The sequence below is a fragment of the Cynocephalus volans genome, chromosome 11, assembly GCF_027409185.1.
Source record: "Cynocephalus volans isolate mCynVol1 chromosome 11, mCynVol1.pri, whole genome shotgun sequence".
NCBI classification, from domain to species: domain Eukaryota; kingdom Metazoa; phylum Chordata; class Mammalia; order Dermoptera; family Cynocephalidae; genus Cynocephalus; species Cynocephalus volans.
In genome coordinates this window covers 72,590,006-72,611,124 of record NC_084470.1, presented here as the reverse complement: position 1 = coordinate 72,611,124, position 21,119 = coordinate 72,590,006, and the positions used below count along the sequence as shown (strand labels likewise).

At 38.9% G+C, this 21,119-nt stretch overlaps 2 protein-coding genes across 3 annotated transcripts in view; one reads left to right on the top strand and one right to left on the bottom strand.

Annotated features, from left to right (window-relative positions):
- ATXN7 (ataxin 7) overlaps positions 1-4,058 on the bottom strand; it is a 145,284-nt gene extending 141,226 nt beyond the window's left edge. Inside the window, exon 1 of the mRNA XM_063114349.1 lies at positions 3,918-4,058. The gene's annotated coding sequence lies outside the window, so the exon portion shown is untranslated. The remainder of the gene's footprint in view (positions 1-3,917) is intronic.
- A 162-nt stretch (positions 4,059-4,220) lies between these two features.
- THOC7 (THO complex subunit 7) overlaps positions 4,221-21,119 on the top strand; it is a 25,943-nt gene continuing 9,044 nt past the window's right edge. The window contains exons 1-5 of one of the 2 annotated variants that reach the window (XM_063113989.1): positions 4,221-4,302; positions 17,456-17,573; positions 19,210-19,337; positions 19,638-19,724; positions 20,484-20,541. In XM_063113989.1, the coding sequence (XP_062970059.1) occupies positions 4,284-4,302; positions 17,456-17,573; positions 19,210-19,337; positions 19,638-19,724; positions 20,484-20,541 (410 nt within the window). In that variant the 5' untranslated portion in view covers positions 4,221-4,283. Of the gene's footprint in view, positions 4,303-4,566; positions 4,638-17,455; positions 17,574-19,209; positions 19,338-19,637; positions 19,725-20,483; positions 20,542-21,119 lie in introns of those variants that run through there. The other variant, XM_063113990.1, reaches the window with a different exon arrangement.

The following is a 21,119-nucleotide window of genomic DNA, read 5'->3' as shown; positions in this document are numbered from 1 at the left end:
GCATGAATGCTTACCACAAAAAAATGAGAGGAAAAGGGAAGGACCACAGCAACAGTAGAAGCAAGTTTATTTTTATGGCCACGAGCATAGTAAGCATTTTATTCCTATATCTCACATTGTCTTTTGACTCATAATGCTCTTCCTTCCTTCAACATTTAAAGGAAAATATAACTCAGTTCTGCCAGACTCTTACTTGTTGAGGTAAAATCAACACAGTTGATTTACCTGTTGAGGTAAAAATCGACATAGATACCCAATTGTGGAAGCATTTTAAAGATGGCAGAATTAGACAGGAAAAGTTATAGGTGAACGTCTACTCATAAAATCCCTGGGGTACCTGTGAGAGTCCCCAAAAGGAGACAGTGATGAAGCATTTTTAGGTGTGACAGGTGCAGTTTTTAAATGTAGTTTTATTTAAATTACAAGTGAGGAGCCAATGTTAAGTGGAACGTTGCCTGCAGAGAGAGCTAAAAGGCTGGTGGGTGGCTACTGTTTCTTCCTGCCCAGCATCCACATTCTCTGCTTTGCTAAATGCATCACCATTTCCCACTTTCCCCCAAATGTCTACAATACCAGGACCACTCAATCTCAACTCATTTTTGAAAACCTGATTTTTAAAAAATGTTTTAAGTATTAATATCCTCACCATATCTATTTGGAAACAATACATCATTATTACATACCACGATTATACGTTTGCTCAGATGTTTATTAATGGCTATCCAAATCTGGCTTACAAATCTTTTTTGTAGGCCAAACAAGGGACTAAGAGTTTTAAACAAAAAACTGTTAGCCAGCCTCTCCACAGCTCCACTAGATAGGCAATATCCAGATGAATAACTGGAGGATCAGGCAGGTTAAGTAGCTACACTGAATGAGAGAACCTAGATTTGAACTTACATCTGTTTTGACTCAGAAACCGTATTTTTCCTATCATGTTCTGCTGTCCCAACAAGGCACAAATACATTTTCTTAGAATGATTACGTCCCAGTCAAATTTCAAGTCTGCTGGAGAGAAATGAGAGTGAAGCTGAATGAACCATTTACTCCAAGGACGTGTCAAGCTCAAGTCTCTGCTTATCCACCATCAATCTATCTGGTCTGAAGCTTTAGGTATAATTTAAAAACAGCCATTTAAATGCACCCAGGATCAGTATGTCAGGCCAGCTTGCTTTCATGTGCGTGCACAGTTTATCAACTGACAGGGAACGCTTTGCTGTGGGAACAAAATGGAAGTGATTTTGCATCTCTCAGACCAAATGACTAGGCTGAAGACAACTTTAAAAGGCAAGTAGTGAGCACAAAGACCTATTTAAAAAAATTTTTTTTCTTAAAATGATTATTCTAACTACTATTTTATTTTATAAAAAGATGTATTTCTAATTTTTTTTTTTTTTTGAGTCCTGGACCTCTTTTATAAATTTATTTTATAAAAAGATGTATTTCTAATTTTTTTTTTTTGGAGTCCTGGACCTCTTTTATAAAACTGTAGATCCACTTTCCCCCAAAATACACATACCAAAAGTTTTGGTCACCACTATAGAGGGTTCAGGAATCACTTGAAACCTATTTATGGACCCCTGGAGATCCATAAACCCCAGTACAACCCTTGGTCTAAAAGCTCATCATTTCACAGGCCCAAGACAAAGACCATACAACTATCACTCTCATGATTCTTTAAATTTTTAGAAGGCAAATCTTAGATAAACACGCTAACTTCCTTCACTAGTCTCTCATATTCTCAAAGAAACCAGGAATCTACTGACTTGAGTAAATCACTAAATCTGAGGTCATACAAATTCAAAGTACAAATCAGTTCTGTTATAGCTTAAAATCTACTACTTCCATTTCTGTGGTTTCTGCCAACAAAAATCTCCCTAAAAAAGAAAGAAACATTAACATGGCTTAGACCTTGAGTCCTCCCTACTTTAATTTTCATAAACAGGGTAACATATGAAAAGAAAACCACTTCTAAACTTTACTGAAAGATGTTCTGTACCTAGATATCATATGAAGAAAAGACAATTAAAAGAATTCATAAATGTCAACACATAAATCTCTGTCATTGCAATTGAGAGTTAAATTATATGGCTGACAAGGCAGATTTTAAAGAGTTCATAAAGTCTCAAATTATGTGCTTCCCATCACTAGTCAAGAACTTTCAGAAATGTTTATTTTCAGGTACACATCAAATTTTAAAATCTTCCCAATTCCTCTTGGTCTCATTACTTTAGAAAAATTTTAACACTATTCGCCAAAATTGTAAGTTACCAAATGAACTTATAAAAGTGTTTGGCCAGGATTCTATGAATAACTGATAGAATGTCTCATGAAAATTCAGTAGTCACAGGTGGCAGTGACACTTTCCTATAAAAACATTAAAGATTATTTCTGACCACTAGATACTGTTTGAAAGTCAGTATTAGGACGATAAGATCAAGTAACAAGTAACTTCAAAAGAACACCATTTCACCATTGACGATTCTGTTTTAAACAATAACTATCCCCAACTAAATGCCACTTGGAATGAACAGTAATCAACTGCCACTTTCAATTTACAATCTGTAGTACTTAAGATTTAAAGCAATTCTTCTTTTGGTTAGAGTGTCTTCTCTCCTAAAATCAAGGAAGTGAACACGGTCTGGTGCCCATGTACAATCTTTAGGCCAATATCCTTTTAAAGTCAGGGAGGTTTCACACTCTAGAAGAAGGCAAGTTATAGCTCAGAAACTTCATGCAAGGTAATTTTTGCCTTTGTGCTGAAAGTCTAATTCTTGAACACTAATTCCTGAAAGCAGTGTAATGGTGTTATGAAGTTAACGGCCTCATGTAATATGAATAAAATTTTACATATGCCATTTCCATTTAGAAGTTAAATACTTTTCATTGTCTTATATTTGCATTTATAACTTCTTCTTTGAAAGAATTGGGGAAAAACGGGGAGAAAGGACCGAATTTTAGTAAGGAAACTGAAACAACCATATTCATACTACACAACTGCTTCATCCCAAATATGAAGATGCAAGGAGTGCAGAAAAATTGAAAAGTAACGATATGGCCCAATAAAATAGCAAGCCTGGGTTGGAAACTCAGACATGCTTCTGGTGCTAACCGTAGATATCTATCCCACTGGAGGTAAAATCAGCTGTAGTAGTGCCAATTTCCTCCCTCTTCTCCCACCATCTAAATGTTGCCATTTATGAGAAACGCATAGAAGTTGAATCAAAGTGACTTTTGGGAAGAGATGCCAACATAATCTGCAGTGTGCTCCGGAAATGTGTAATTCTACACACAAGGGCAACGTTTCTCATTGAGCACCCTCCCCCCTTCACTCTCAACTTCCCCTTAAGACGGGGACAGTAGTATAGACATTTTTTGAAAATCAAAGAGAAAATTAAAGCACCCCATCGTGATAACCGACGGGATCTGGCTCCGTGGGGGAGTTGCGTTCTCGCTGACGAACCCGGGCACAACGCTCCTCGTCGCTCCGCGAACTCCTCCCGGAGGTCGCCAAGTTTCTCCTGCACCCGCCAGAACCTAGGAAGGAGGGGGGCGACCGCAGGGGCCGGGATCGCGCGACCTGGAACCCCGGGCCTTTTCTGATTGCCGGCCGCGCCCGCGCAAGTGCCCGCGTTCGAGACCCGCCCCGGCGCGCGTGGGTGCCAATTTCACAGGGACCCCGCGCAGCGCCCCCTTGGTGCCCCCAGTCCCACGACCCCCGGGCTCAGCCGCGTCCAGGCGGCCCCGCCGTCCTTCCCACCCCCCCAGGGAGCGAGTCCACCTCCAGCAGCGACAACCGGGATGCGGCGGCGGGGTCGCAGTCACCTTCCCGGGGAAGGCGCAGGGGCCCCCGACCCCACGCGGCCCGCAGCCCTCGCCGCGCCCCTGCAGCCCCGGAGGCACCCGGGAGAGCTCACCTGGCGGCTGGCGGCGGCCTCCCGAGCGGCCTCTGGGCGTGGGCCGGGCGGGGGCGGCAAGGGGGGCTGCGGGGGCCGGGGCTGCAGCCGGGACCGCCGCCGGCCGCCTGGCCTCGCCCCTACACGCGCCGGCCGCGGCCGTCCCCGGGGACTGCGGGGAGCGCGGGACCCGCGGCGGCGGCGGCGGCGGCGGCGGGGCGGCGCGGCGCGGCGCGGCGCGGCTCAGGCGTCGGAGCGGGCGGCCGCGGGCGCCGCCGCCTCCTCCTCCATGGCTGTTTACCCGGCTGCATTGTGGGAGTTTGACCTCCGCCGCCGCCAACCGCCGCCTCAGCTTGCGCCGCCGCCGCCGTCGCCGCCGCGCACGCCATGGGAGCCGTGACTGACGGTGAGGCCCGCTCGCCGCTACCCCGGTCCCCTCGGCTTCCCCCGAGCCCCCCGGCCTCCGCGGCCGCTTCCGGGAGCCCCGCGTTCTCCTCCGCCTCTTCCCCCGAGCCCTTCGGCCTCCCCGGCCTCTCCCCGGGGCTCCGGGCCTCCCCGGCCGCTTCCACCGGGCCCATCGTCCTCCTCGGACCTCTCGGACTCCCCGGGGCCCCTCCCTGAGGCCGCGCCGGGCACGGGGAAAGTGTGCTGGGAGGATCGTCGGGGGGCTGGATGGCTGGAAGCGGCGTGAGGGCGTCCGGGCTGTCTAGGGATGTGGTGAGGTCCCCGGAGCGGCGGAGGGTAAGGGAGTCGTGGAAGGCTTGGAGCCGGGGTCCGGAGGGCCTGTGGAGGACTGGGAAGGAGTGGGAGCTCCAGGGATGGGGCTCAAAGTTTCAGGACAAACTGGGAAGGGGGAGTTCAGGACCAGAGTACTAGGGGTTGTTGGCATATAGAGGGTGACACCTGGAGGGGTCTTGTGGGCAAATTGAGAAGGACCCACAATGGGGTGGATTGCAGTGAGGTCTCGAACTAGGTGTGGACTGGGTATGGGGAGAGGGAGCTAGGGACATCATCTAAAAGGAATATCTGGAGGGCAACCAGGAAGTGTACCTGGGAGACTGAGGAGACAGTATAGGGATGAGGCCACCCAGGATCAGGGCAGTAAAAGACGTGCGTGCGTGCGTGCGTGCGTGCGTGCGTGTGTGTGTGTGTGTGTGTGTGTGTGTGTGTGTGTTTGTCTTGGGAGGGTGGTTTTGATTTTTCAGCTGGAATAGATTGGGTGGGGGGAGCGGACAGAGGCTGGGTTTGTGGACAGTTGTGAGGAGGATGGTCTATGAACTGAGAGCAAAAATCAGGTGACACTTTGGGGAAGTGTGAACAGGCATGATGGGCAACTGGAGGGAAATCCTAGAAGGTGCCTGGTTAGGGAGGAAAGAGGTCCTTTGACATCTGGGAAGGGGAAATCTAGGAGCATTGGATCTATTTGAATAGAGAATGATCAGTAACTGTAGATGCCTGTGAAGAGGCCACTTCTAAAGAGTTGAGGACCAATAGGGTCTCCACATTAAGGAGCCAGGCAATGTGAGGAAGAGTGATAGGCCCGAATTTGTGGACTGATAAGGAGTAGTGGATGTGGGAGGGGCTATTAAAGACCCAGAAACCATGGGCAATTTTAACTTTGCTTCATTCTAATTTCATTTATTCAGTAGATATTTATCCTACCTGGGTTAGGCCTTGGGATTACAGCCCAGAACCAACAGGCAAGATCTTTTCCCCCTCTAAGGTTAGTCTAGTTTTAAGGGTGGCAGATGTTATCACAAGGTTGGGGACTGTAGGATCATGCAGCAAAGATTGTTTATCCATTCACAGAGATCTGAAAGTCTCCCTGAAAAAGTTACTCTTAATCCCGTTTTTGAAGAATAAATAGATGTACTTGGACTGGTGTTTCAGGTGGGGAACCACTTGTGCGAAGGCCCCAAAGTGCTGGAAAAACTCAAAGATGGCAAGCATTGGCTAGAATTTGGAAGGTTATAAGCCAGAGATTTCTAAGGACAATGAGAAGCCTTTAAAAGTTTTTAACATTGATTCGGTGTGATCAGATTTGCATTAAAACACACACACACCCCCACCCACCCAAACCCACTATGTGAAGAATGATTAGGGGAAGGGAATGTGAGGAGCTAAGTTCCCTTCTCTCTTACTAACATTTATATAGTATATATAGTGTGTGTTAGGCAGTGTTCTAATTATTATCCCCATTTTGCAGATGAAACTGGGACACAAAGACGTTAAGTAACTTGCCCAAGGTCACACAGGTATTAAGTTATGGGACCTGAGCTCAAAACCAGGCAGGCTGGCTCCAGAGTTCTCACTCTTCATTATTGTGCATCCTGTCTCTCTGCTACTGCTGCAGTTGTCCTAGTGAGAGATAATGGGGATTCTGACCAAGATGGGACTCCTTATCAAGAGGGAATGAAGAAAAATGGACAGATGGGAGAGAAATGTATGAAGTAGAATGTCAGGACCTCAGTGATTTGAGTGGATGTTGGCGGGGGTCCGGGGGTGTGTGGGGTGGCGAGAATGGTTCCAGGTTTCTGACTTGAGTGATGGTGTGCCAGTTAGTCCTAGTTCTCTATTTACTTTGGAGGCAGAGAACTCCAAAGGAGCTATAGATTTTTGTCAGATGGGAGATGGGAAGAGAAATGAGTTCTGGTAAATGTGCTGACTGTAGTCAAGTGCCTTCCCCATCCTTGGAGGCTGCAGGAATTCCCACTTTGCCACTTACAAGGTTAATTAACTTGACCTTGTGCAGGTTAATTAACCTCTTTGAGCCTCAGTTTCATTCTCTGTAAATGGGAATAATAATAAAATCTACCCTAGAGGGTTGTTTTGAGGATTAAATGCAATAAAAATTATAAAGGACTTTGCACTGAGTCTAACACATAGTAATGTTCAGTAAATATTATTAAATGTAAGAGTTGTTTTAGTAATCTCTCTTGCACTCTTCTTTGATGAAGACGGTGCCTTCTCCATTTCTTAATCTGTATAGATTGCCTTTAACTATCTTTTCTCTCAGGTTGCAGCCCATTTACTGTTCAAGACCCACCTCAAATATCCTCTCTCTTCTCTTTCCTAGAAGTAGCTGATCCTTCAACTTTTATCCATATTATTTTATACATATTGCTGCTATAGCTCTCACTACCTAATTTATTTATACAAGGGTACTTTTAAAAGCTCATGGGAAGTTTTGTATTATCTTTTAATTTTGTCTTTCCACTAACTTTTTGAAGTGCCTTATGCCAGAAAACATTTAAGGCAGCGCCACGAGAAAATATAAAAATTAAATGGATGAGGAAACAGGGCGAAAAAAACATTAAGACTAGGAAAAACAAGGGGAAGTCAGCAGTGGGGGTGATCCTCAAAATGCAAGAGTGATCCTCAAAATTCAGTACATTAAGTAACAAAGCTGCAAGTGACTTGTTTATCTAGCAACCCATGCCAAGGGGTAGGATCTGGTCTACTTCATGATCCAGTGTTCATGAGAGAAGGCAACATTAGATACTCAGAACAAGGCAGTTTTTTTCTGATTTAAATTCTAGAGAAAAAGTTTATCTTTGGGGCCCTTATAAAGAAAAGCCAGTGTCAGATCCTTAATCTCCTTTCAGCACTGAGGATCATAGAGCTATTTCTTAGCACATCCCTTGCTAGGTCAAAGAAGGCTAAATCATTCTAAAAAATCATTCTAATCATTCTAAAGCTAATAGACAATATGGTTTAAGTGGGTAGTAGGTACCTCTGCTGGTCTGGCTTAATTCAAAACAAGATTTGTTTGTTTTAAGCATATCTAGATCCTAGAGGAAAAGGAACTATGACTTCTTCAGACAAGCCTATATAAGCATGGTTTTCCTCACCTGAACTTTTGTGAAAAACCAAGCTGAAATGAGTGGTATGTGTGATCAGCCAACACATATCTATTACATACCTTCTAGGCACAATGCAAGGTGCTGGTTATGGCAGTAAACTAAACAGAGGTGGGCCTCGGGTACTGCTTGGAGGAGAGCAGCAATAGTGTGCAATCAAATAAGTAAATAAGATAATTTCTGAGAAGTAATGTAATTAAGTTCTGAACTAAAGTTCTGAGAATGAACTTGATGGAATGATGACAGAGTAAGGGGAGAGGGCTGCTGACAATTAGGGTAAAATAGGGTCATCAGGTATGACATCTGAAAAATGACATTTAAAGTGAGACTTGAAGGGATCAACCATGTGAAGAGTCCAGGAAAGTACTCCAGATAGAGGCAACAATTAGTGCAAAAGCCAAAAGCTCTGCTCCCTTTGGGGGAAGATAAGTTAGGCCAGTGGCACTGTGTCCAGGTGGGCCATTAGGAGTATGATATAAAAGGAGGAAAGTTGGAGCTCGTGAAGAGCTTGCAGGCCACGGAAAGGAGACTGGATTGTCTTCTATGAGCACTTGGAAAAGATTAGAGGATTTTAAGCAGGAGAGTTAGTAATCTAACTCCATTCTGAGTTGCTATGTAGGGAATGGGTTCTAGGAAGGCAAGAATGGAAGCAGGGAGCCCAATGAAAAGTATCCTAGTGAGAGACAATGTGGGCTTGGATTAGCGTGATGGCAGTGGAGAGGACAGTGAGAAGTGGATGTCCTTGATATTTTATTCATCCTTCAGAAAAGCTCTTGGAGGAATACCAGTAACTGTTCCTGGAGCTTAGATGAGGGCCAATGTCCTCTTACAAACTTTAGTTACCTGGCTCACTGTGCCCTCATGTAATACTTATATGGGTTTGCATGTCCAGTTGGACCGGGAGCTCTTGGAAAAGAAGCCCTTTATTTCCTACACCCAATTTGAGAAACTGCCCTGCCTCAGAAGGAAGTAAAGAAGCACTATGTTGCCATCTATAGACACTGGACTATAGGTATTATTGCCAGCACTGTCATTTTATAGATGAAAAAGTGGAGGTCCTGGAAAGTTAGTGACTTACAGTTACACAGCTAATTAGTGGAAAAGCCATTCTCTCTCCTTCCCCTGTTGCCACTCGCATTTTGGCTAACTGAAAAACAGTTTAGATGTTGTCACTGTTAATGTAAACTATGTTAACAGTTTGTATTTTGTGTTAATTTAAAGGGTGTTAAACAGTGTTAGTACCCCGATAGAAATCATGTCAGAAGCACTTTTTGCAGTATATAGACATTAGGTAGATATATTGATATGCCAGAGCAACAGATGGGAGATGAGAAGGGGTGTGGGGTGGGATGTGGCTCTAGCTCTACATTTGATTTAATAGGGCTGGTTGATTTTGACAGTAGCTTTTTATTTTTTTATTATTTTTTTTACTTAGAAAAGTGTAATGCATGGATATATTCTTGTTTAAATGTGAAATAATGGTTTTTAACCATATGAACTCTATTAGTATAACCATGGTACAATCTGACAGAATAAGGAAACTTCACTATGACTTTCTAATAATGTAATTATGTATATTTTCTTATGAATGCAGAGGTGACACTAGTCATCTGTAAAGGGAATGTAATAGTACACACTTTATGTGGTTGTTTCAAAGATGAAGTATGGTAATACATGTAAAGTACTTTGAAGTTGAGTGAGCATTTAATTTACTGTTCAAACCAGGACACTTTTCAGAGTGAAATGAAACAAATGCGATGTGTGGTCACGAAGTAGGAGTGTGTAAATGCTATGTAAGTGTTTGCTGCTGCTGTGATTCCTATTTCAGTTGTTGATCCAGTGTTAATTAGACATTTGTGGGCACAGGGTTTGTTTTTTTTTTCACTAGTGCCAGTAGATTTGCCCACTTTGTTCTGTCATCTGTGGCCCCAACATGGGGGTAACTGATGCAGTTCAACTGTTAAATACTGTTTCTTTAGACAAGATACATGGTTTTTCAAAGTAAGATTGGAGTTTCAACCTTGACCATTAGCACTGTGCTCTAGACATTTAAACAAATGGAGAAAAACAAAAGATCCAACACTATTTTTTGCTTTTCTTTTCTTTAAAAATATTTAAATTTAATTTAGGCTTAAGTAATTTATTTTGGCATCAGCAATTTATTTAGACTGGTCCTAAGTATCTCAGGAGACGTCAATATTTACATGGAGGAATCAAACCATCTTATTTATAGTTCTTTCCACGCACTTTTTATATGTCTTAATATTGTTGACCTTAAAAATTGTTTTAATGGTTTTAAGCTCCTTGGAAGGAGGGGCCAGATGTTATTTTACCATAACGAATCTAACACAATGGGCTATATGCCATTCATCTTAATAACTCATGAGTAGTGGTGATCCAGTGATATATCTAACAGGAATCTGCATGAACATTGTTTTTACATGGCATTAGTCTCTCCTCTTGTTAATTTTAAACAGGTCAAGTCAAGCCAGTTTTCTTTTTCCTTCTTAACACATCATAGATTATTAAATAACATAGATTAAAATTTTTAATACAGAAAAAAATGAAGAAATGACTCAGAATGACCAACAAGCTCACCACCCAGTTAACCACTGTTAATATTTTTTTAAAAGAAAAAAAAAAATAACACATGTCAGAAAATTCAAGAAGAAATGCACAAGATGAAAAGCGAAAACCTTCCCCTTCTCACCTTCTACTACTAATCCTTCTCCATGAACTTTGCATGTACCCGTCCAGAATGATTTTTAATGCACATATAAGGTAAAAAGCACCTTCTCTGGAGCCAGACTCTTGAGTCTGAGTTCCACTTCTACTTACTTCCTGTGATGTTTAATTTTGAGAAAGTTGCTCTCAGTTCTTTCATTGGTAACATACAGGTAGTAATATCTACAGATAATAATATCTACTTTATAGGACTGTTGTGTGGATTGTGTTTATGTGTGAGAAGTGTCTAGAACAGTACTTAGCATATTTAAGCATTATGTATTCGTTAGCTAGTAGGCCAGTATGTATATATGCTTGAAAATTTTATACAAATATTTACACACTCTTCTGTTTTAGATTTCTATAATTAATGATACATCTTGGAGCTCTTTCAAACATAGATCTACCTCATTGTTTTGTATCAGTGTGTCACAGTGTTCTATTAATTTTTTAAACTAATCCCCTATTGAACATTTAGTTTATTTCCAGTGTCTTACTCTGCCAGATAGTGTTACAATGGGACTGTTTGTATAGATGTTTTTGTACACTTGTGGGAATAATTTTTACAAGTGAGGTCAAAGGGTATATATATTTTTAATTTTGGTGCATATTGTTAAATTGCCCTAGAAGCAGCTGTTTTTTCCACTGTAATCCTGTCTCAAATTGTTATCCCTTCCTGTGGTTTTCAGTTAGTATCTACAGTGCTCAGGAACACCAGAAAAAGCCAGTGGTGGGCTGGTGTGCCTACAGAATTCCTTGCTAAAATGCATTTAGAAAGAAAATGCTAATCCTCATTGGTAGATTATAGGATTACTAGTTTCTAAAAGCAAGTGAGATTACATCCTCCTTTTAAAGGTACTGTGAGGCCTAACAGTTTGGGGAGACACATTTGAGCATAGCTTAGCCTTAGGAGGAAGTTAAATAACCATGAGGCTTTTGCCACTGGTTGTCAAGCCTTGACCTGTTCCTAAAGAAGTTTCAGGAGTTGGCCTGCCATTATCCTCCAAGTTGTTTTTCTCTTTCCTTTTTTTGAGTACTTGCTCCAAGATGTTCTGAAAAGTTGTCAAAGTTTTAAAACTCTAGGGGAATAACAATTATGGATTTTGAAAGGAATGTTAGTCTGTGTTTATGAGAAATTGTCCTTGTCACGATAAAATTAGAGTACAGCTAAAATGGTTGTGTCATCTGACCAGAGCTGGTCTAGTGACTATAAAGTGACTATTTCTTCCTGCCTATGAGATTATGGAAAATAGGGTATTAAAATATATCCCCTTGAAAGAACTTTTTGAGGCTTATTTAGTATCTTAAGTAATTTTTTATCTCTTCTAGGTATAAGTTGGCCTATGAGACAGGATGGGGTCTAAAATGCATTCCAGTTTTGCAGATACATATTTACTTTTCAACATAAATGTATCATAACTGATTTTAAAGTGATTTTGAATGGCAGACATTGTGTATGTATAATTATGGTACAACATATAACTGAATCCAGTAGGAAATAAGTTCTAAAATTGTGTAATAATCTACTGTTAAACCAAAACTGTTTTTAAGTCTTTGGTAGTTAACCTTTACTTAGGCATATTAGATATGTGTGTTTGTTTTCTGTTTTTTGGATTTTTTTGATGACTGGCTGGTATGGGGATCTTGACCTTGGTGTTATAATGCCACGCTTTAAATAAATGAGCTAACCAGTCAGCTTGGATATGTGGTATTTTGATGAGAAAAAAATCTCATGTCCCTGCCTCATATACACTAGACAATAAGTGGTCATATTACTTAATATAAGTTAATTGCTACCTTTTTTTTTTTTTGGTAGTTGGCCAGTACAGAGATCCGAACCCTTGACCTTCGTGTTATTAGCACCATGTTCTAACCACATGAGCTAACTGGCCAGCCCTGCTGCCTCATTTTCTTGACGCAGATTCACACTCCATAGACTTTTCAGGAGCCAGATGCATGGTGTTACCCACTCATCTTCCTACAAGCCTAAAGCCAGGTGGAAAACGACCATCCTCAGGGCAGGTGTTAAGTATTTTGTTGATGATGATGTTGATCCTTATAGTAAAGAAAGTAACAATGACAACTGAGTGATGTTGATAACATCCATAAAATAGTTTCTAAGCCATCTTTACTGTTTTTACAGGATGAACCAAGGCCCACCATAATTATTAATGTAAGCATTCAAATTGCTTACAGAGGGCTTCAAGCATGATAATTTATGAAGTCAATGTGTATAGTAAACAAAATATGTTTTAATTGTGTTCAGTGTGGAGCTAGTTAATAAGATGTCATTAAAAATAATAATGCTCATGCCATATACGTTAGCAACTGTCAGCAGCAGACCATCTTTAAATTTAAAGTAAAAGACTATTCTCAAACTGGGGACTTTTTTGTTTTACTTTTTTGCTGTTGGAGCTGTGATCTACACTTTATATGTGTTATTTTAGCAATTCTTGTCCACAGAAAGTTTTCAAGACAGCAACTGTCTATGCACAATTTAAGCCAGAAATACCATGACCTTGCAGTAAATTTGAGACAGAAGCAAATTTGTGAGAAATCATAACTGGGCAAAATTTTATAGGCATAAATGCATAATATGTATCTGTTTAACATTTTTAGGATGATACAAATTGTGGATTAAACTTAACGTAAAGATAAGGATAACATATTTGTTTTTCTACTATGGATAAGGCAGTGTGCTCCTTTGCTTACTTTTATTTCTATAATGTTTCACAGCAGTCCTAATAAGTAGATAGTTTTATTCCCATTTTACAAATGAGGTCAAATGTTGGTCTCATGCATACATGCACATGTGCCTACACACACACACACACACACACACACACACACACACACATAAAGTAAAATTGAGCGGACCAACACATTGGCTTCAGTTTTTGATTTCTGGCCCACGGGGTTGGCGGTGAGGAGGTGTGCTTAGACTGAAGAGGGATAGGCTGCAGTGGGAGGAGAGCCTATAGATGGCTGGACAGGGATCCCCCGTGCTGCCAGAACTATTCATACCATAACCCCCCTCATAACACCCCAAAGTTGGCATTGGCCCTTGCCTTTCCTAACCAAGTCTCTACTCAGTCCTAACTTGCCTTCCAGGACCTGTGATTCTAATCTCCTCACCTTTTTTCAGGCCATTTTATCTCCTAACTCCATGTACTTTGGTAGCTTCCTAACTAGCCTCCTTCCCTCTTGGCTTTTCCCAGTTGCAATCCAATTTGTATACTGCTCTCAGTTTGATCCTCCTAGAAGTTTATGCCTGTGACTGCAGCAACTCCCAGTTGCCTACCAGCAAGGTCTTTATATTTACTGGTGCAACTCCCACAGTCTGACCCCTAACTGCCTGTGTATCCTTGGGTCCAACTATTTGTCTTCAGTCATCCAGCTTCCCTAGTGTTCCAGCGTACTCATGCCCCATATCCAGCCTTTCGTTCCCCACCTCTATCTGGAGTGGGGGAAGGAAAAAGACTTCAGCTTTCTTTCTTTTTACAGAACAACAGCTTTTCAGTTCTCATGTGGTTCAAAAATCAAGTAGTGTAAAAAGATTCCTCCATCTTCCAGCCTGTCCCTCACTGACTCTCCTTATACCACCTCCTCCCTTGGTAACCCCTTTTATTAGTTTCTTGTACATTCTTCTGTGGTATTTATGCAAATGTAACCACATAATATATATTTCTATTTTCCCCATTTTTATATGAAAGGGAACATAACATACATACTGTTCTTCACCTTGCTCTTTTACCAATTTATTTTAAATGATCTCTTTATATCATTACATAGAGTGCATCCTCATTCTTTTTTTTATAGCTTCATAGTATTTAATCATGTTCTTGTACCAAAATTAGTTTAATTAGTCCCCTGTTGATAGACATTTGCATTGTTTTCAGTATGTTGTTATTATAATGTTCCAATGATTAATCTGGCATTATATTGCACATGTGTAAGTATATCTGGGATTGTTGGGTCAAAGGCTGTATGTTACTTGAAATTTTGGTAGATATTGATAAAATGCCTTCAGTTGTATGATTGATGAATTTTAAATATCAAAAGAGCAGCTCAAATTCTACCTTCCCTGATCCCACTCTGCTCCCTCACCCCTCCCCAAGCCAAAGGTAGCTCTTTCTAATCTCTGTTGTGTTTCTGTGTCACTCATTTAACAATTACAGCCTCCTCTGTATATGTGTATTCATATGTGTGTTATTTCTCCAGTGAGAGTAAAAGAGCTCAGGTCTTTATTTCATATCCTCAGAACTTAACTCTGGCACATCTGCTCATGGATCAGATATCCATGTCTTTTGTATAAGTAGAATAATCACTACTGTGGATGTGGAAATAAGATAGTCCTTGTTAGTGTTTTGTTGAGACAAAGCTCTTTAGAAGCTTTGGTCCTGTGCAGTCACCACAGATACAACTTAAAGATATTTATTGAGCATCTGAAATCCATAACACATAGTGTGAAATGCTGGGAAGGAAACAGAATGAACAAGATATAGGACTGGCTCTCGTGAACCTTTTTCCCAAGTGGGGAAGACAAGACTAGCCTATAGTTTTGGTTTATTTGGCCTGTACAGTGTTCTAAATGTTTTTCAAAAACTTTTGTAATTGGAATATTACATACATACATAAAAGTGCACAGATCTTAAGTGTACAGCTGAAATGATCATAAAATGTTTTAAACATTTTTAAATAGTTATCAAACTTTAAAAATCTCTTGAAAAATCAGATCTGGTAATAGATTCCCTCTCGGTCAGGCACTCACTCTCCAGTTTCCCTTAAATGTTATTTGCCTATTCCCTGAATGCATTTACATTTGAAATACCCAGTCCTTAATAAAGTAGGAGGCCCAGATATTTGGGAAGAAGATGGGGTTTCTTGGGGACTTGAGGAGAGCGGAGATAAGAAGACTGGCCAAGGAATTGTTGAACAGCGTCAGTACCACCAAATTGCCTCACCCAGTGGATGTTTCCTTTTATTTTAGTAAAGTTAAAACATTTGTAGTTAAAAACCCCAAAACAATTCATTTTCTGCATTTTAATCTTTTTGAAGACTGTTTTATCTCAGTCTCTTCAAATAAACATTGTTGGTGGTTAAAAACTGAAAGCATTAGTTTGTATTTTTAAAATGTAAAATTAAAACACCTGGTTAGCCTGTAGCTTGAGCAGTCTGTTAAAGTCATGACTCTCAGAACCAAACCCAATTCTAAAAATGTTTATCTGATGTTATCACAGAATATATTTTAAAACTGGAGCCATCTGCCTTCCAAAATTTATCTCCACTGCACCTGCACTCAAAACTACTTCTGCCTACACACAGGAACTATTGTTTAAAGATTTTGCTGTTGATTCATCATGTAGGCTCTCCAGGAATTATTTAAACTTTAAAATTTATTTTAAAAATATAATGCATGCACATCATAAAAAACAAACAAAAACCCAAAAAACTCTAGAAAGGCATGTAGGAAAATTAGATCTTTTCTCACCTCTACCTGTAGTCCCTCTTACCAGAAACAACCACAATTCTTATGGATCTTTCCAAAGATATTCTCTGAATACACACACACACACACACACACACACACACACACACACACACACACACACACACACACACACACACACACACACACACACACACACACACACACACACACACACACACACACACACACACACACACACCCCCTCATTTTCTACACTTGTGGCAACATACTGTATATACTCTGCACCTGTTTTGTTTTCATTTTACTCAGCATATCTAAGGAGAGGGTTTGGCATCAGTATATACATCTGAATTATTCTTTTGGCTGTATACTTTTTACATAATATGAATGTTTCATAATTTAACCAGTCTCTTACTGGTGAATGTTTAGTTTTGCAATCTTTCTACTACAAACAGCACCACTAAGAACATCCCTTTACATATGTCTTTGTGAATGGGTGCACATATATTTGTAGGATAGATTTCTAGAACTGGGATTATGGGGTCAGAAAGGTATGTCCCTTTTAAATTTTGTTATTGAGTAGCCCTACAAAGAGTGTGCTAGTTTACATTCCATCAGTGTGTGTGACTGCACCTTTACAATGCCCATGCCAACACTTTTATTATTAGGTCTTTTGATCTTTGTCAGTCTGCTAGATGAGAAATGATATTTTATTGTGGTTTCAATTTGCCTTTCTCTTGTTATGATCCAGAATCATTTTGTTTATGTAGGAACACTAGCTCAGGACTGCCAGGCAGGCAGGTTGGGAACCCATTTGTTATGCATCATTATCACCTGCACTGCTTTTCTATTCCTTTTTCTCTTTTTCTTTTCCTTGGAACAAAAGCAAGACAGTCTTGTTAAAAAAACTAAACAAAACAAAAAACTTCATGAGAAAAGAAACATTACAGATATATAACTAAATTATACTTCTATTTAACAAATCCATTCTTTTTTCTCTGACCCATTTCTCATTCTCTTTTTCTAGTCTGCCACTACATCTTTTAAATCTTTTCTTTCTATTCCTTTTACCAGTGTCTCTCAGTAGCTAGAGACATAAACATTCTGTACTTCTGTCTGGACAAGTTTCTTCAAAAAAGCTTCTCTAAGAATTATTGGTGTATTTTCTTGTTAATACCTGAATATTATTTCTACTCAACAGCCCAGTAGAATGCCAACTCTGTGAGGACAAGGCTTTTTATGGCTATAACCCCAGCCCCTAGAACAGTGCCTGACACATGATAGACACTCAATAACTCTCCTTTTTTCTTTAATATATAAGTATTTTTATATATAAATACATAAAATATACGATTTTTAGGTTGCCATTTTTAAGTGTATAGTTCTATGGCATTAAGCACATTTACATTTCAATAATTTTTTTTTTTGTCTGAATGAATGAGTAGTGATATTGGTTATTTGTCCTTGAAGGTTACCAAGAGCCAGATGGTCATTTTAATTAACATTGCCCTTCTTTCCTCCAGATGAAGTAATACGGAAGCGTCTCCTAATTGATGGAGATGGTGCTGGAGATGATCGGAGAATTAATCTGCTAGTGAAGAGTTTCATTAAGTGGTGCAATTCTGGATCCCAGGAAGAGGGGTATTTCATTTGACTGTTGTTTCTATACGAATGTCCTGATGTGATTTTAGACCATGTATTAAGGTCCTGTTAATATTACAAATTTTTACTCACCTTAAATGTTTAGTGGAGCCAACTCTTGATTAATCAAGAGTAGATTTTTCTGGCCTTTTGTTCTCTTAGAGGCCTCCATTATGTTTATTAAAACGTGTATAAGGCAGAGTGATGAGAAGAAATGAAGATTAAACTCAGGCTCATTAATTTGGTTACTTTTAACAGGTAGGTGTTTAGGAGGGCAAAATACTAAATGAAATTTTCTCTTTTATTAATAAGTTAATTAAAAGTTGCATGATATATATATATATATATAAAATAAAAAATATATAAAATAAAACAGGCTTTATTTCTTTATACATTACCCAGTTTTAGGTATTCTGTTATAAGCAACAGAAACAGACTAATACATATATATACATATACACATGCACGTGTGTGTGTGTGTGTGTGTGTGTGTGTGTGTGTGTATGTATTAGTCTGTTTCTGTTGCTTATACCAGAATACCTAAAACTGGGTAAATGTATAAAGATATAAAATTTTATTTATTTTATTTTATATATATTTGTTTTACACATATATCTTGCAGCAACTTTTTATTAACTTATTAATAAGGGGGAAATTTCATTTAGGTATTTTGCAACAGAAATGGACTAATACACATATATACATATATACATGTACGTGTGTATATATGTATGTGTGTGTGTGTGTGTGTGTGTATGTACATATTAGCCCATTTCTGTTGCTTATAGCAGAATACTAAAAACTGGGTAATGTATAAAGAAATAAAATTTATTTTTTATAGTCTTGGAGACTGGGAAGTGCAAAGTCCAGGGAACACATCTGGTGAGGGCTTTTTCTTGGTAGTGACTCTTCACAGCAATGCAGGGTATCACATGGCAGGAACAGACTGATCAGGAGAGACCTAACTTCCTCACTTGTACTTCTTTTAAAGCCATCAGAACAACGCCTATTACTCCATGAATGGATCAATCCATTTATGAGGTCACAGTCCCCACAATCTAATCACCTGTTAAAAGCCCCACTTTTTATTTACCATGAGTGGATTTCCCACTTTCTTAACCCTATTACAGTGGAGATTAAGTTTCAATGAGTTTTGGGGGGGTAATCAATCCACTGCAATGTATCTATACACACACACACACACACACACACACACACACATTCTTTAATACTTTTTAACATGTAAATTTTTTCCTCATTTGAATTCACTTTCCATGTAGATAAATACTGTATAGAGTGAAGAAATAGAACAGAATTATGAAGATAAGAAAACTGTCTTAATTGGAATATTTTTTGAAGTGTTTTAAGCAAAATTCAAACAAATAGTTGTTTGAATTAATATTGATAAGAACAACAGCCCATCCTTGCATTTGTAACTAAAGCAGTTTATAAACTCAAGTACACCACATTTGGAAAAAAAACATAAGGGACAGGTATTCTAAATTATTTTTAATAAAGCAAATCATTCTCTCAGAACTTAGTATAATTTAATTAGCAGATCTTTGCCTGCATTATAATAGTTTATCTTTGGGAAATTATAACCATCTTTATTCTGTTTTTCTCTCTTTTTCATTAGATATAGCCAGTACCAACGTATGCTGAGCACACTGTCTCAATGCGAATTTTCAATGGGCAAAACTTTGCTGGTATATGATATGAATCTCAGAGAAATGGAAAATTATGAAAAAATTTACAAAGAAATAGGTAAAGAAACAAAGTAGTCAATGTTTCTACTTTTAATGTAATTTTACTTTTTATGGTCTAAAAGAAACAGTATGTGCTAAGAGTTTTCTTTGGTTGGTGGTAAAAGGATAACAATTACTATATGGATAGAAAGAATATAGTATATGTTAAATAAAATACTTTGGGTAACAATTTTTTTAAATGCTAGCATCTGTTTTGTTAGCAATGGTACTTCAGTTTAGAAACACATTTTAAAATTGAAAATGGATGGAGGTTATACATGTTTTTATAACTATCTTTTAAAATACCCATTTTATATAGAATGTAGCATTGCTGGAGCACATGAAAAAATTGCTGAGTGCAAAAAGCAAATTCTTCAAGCAAAACGAATACGAAAAAATCGCCAAGGTAAGAGTTTTGAGGGATTTAGTGTGCAAATATTTTATTGCTAACTAGTATTTTCAAGCAGTTTTTAATGTTGTGAGATAAAATCTGCAACCAGAATCAACCTGAATTATAAAAAAGAATTAGGAGCCAAATTTTAAAAAAAATCATTAAAAAAATATTTTGCAAACAGTATGTTTGTTGGTTAATAAGGCTTTTAAGTGAATCCTGCCATTCATCATTTCATAAAAAAGGTTAACAGGAGTTACATGAGTTATCTTGGAGGTCTCAGTGGAACAGCAACAAGGATCTGAATTTTAAATCATTTCTATGTTTCTGAAGTCATTACCATTAGAATGAGTGAGAAGTGTAATTTACCTTTGACTAAGATCTGAAATTAATGGTAGGACATAACTCACTGATTTTTTAATTTTTTTGCTGGGCAAATAGTGAATAAGATTCTTTCAGAATCAGTCCACCTGATGATCAATAGTGACTATGTTCTCTTATGCTTATGCTGATCTCTGATAGTCTGTCCAGGACATGTAAATAGAAAAACAAAAGTGAGAGCTAAAATCCCTATTTGGAACATTTTTGATGTCATATAGCATTACAGTTATGGTTAAATCAAGTACAACTAGCAATACTCTTTCCATCCTTCAATGTTTTAATTTCCTTATATACTAAGAAAATGATTAAGAGAGATTTGTGATATTACACATTTTGTTTTGATAATCCAGGTTCAAAAAACCTTAGTTTGGTACATATTTTTGTGTCTTTTAGAATATGATGCTTTGGCAAAAGTGATCCAGCATCATCCAGACAGGCATGAAACATTAAAGTAAGTATAGAGCTTTACTGTGAAAGAAACTAACCTTTATATGTGTATGTTCAAGTACTAGCCTATGCATTTCATTTTTATAGAAATACATAATATTTTTCAAAAAGCAGGGTCATATCTTAAATATTATGCAAGGGTACTTCAAAAAGTTTGAGGGAAAATGAAGTTAAAAGATAATATGAATCTTTCCATGAACTTTTCGAAGACCCAACATGTATTCTAATATTGCTTGATTAGATATTTTTTCCTTCCTCCAGCCTTACTTTGTCTTACATTGCCTGTAGGCCTAAAATAAATGCATGCAATATATATCATAGGAAAAAGGATGAATAGAATATGGTCTATTCATATAGTAGAATACTAAATAGCAGTTAAAAAATAATAAGCTAAGGGCCGAGCCCGTGGCGCACTTGGTAGAGTGCTGCGCTGGCAGCGCGGCGACGCTCCCGCTGCGGGTTCGGATCCTATATAGGACTGACCGGTGTACTCACTGGCTGAGTGCCGGTCACGAAAAAACGAAAAAAAAAAAAAAAAAAAAAAAAAAAAAAAAATAATAAGCTAGCTATACACATTTAAAA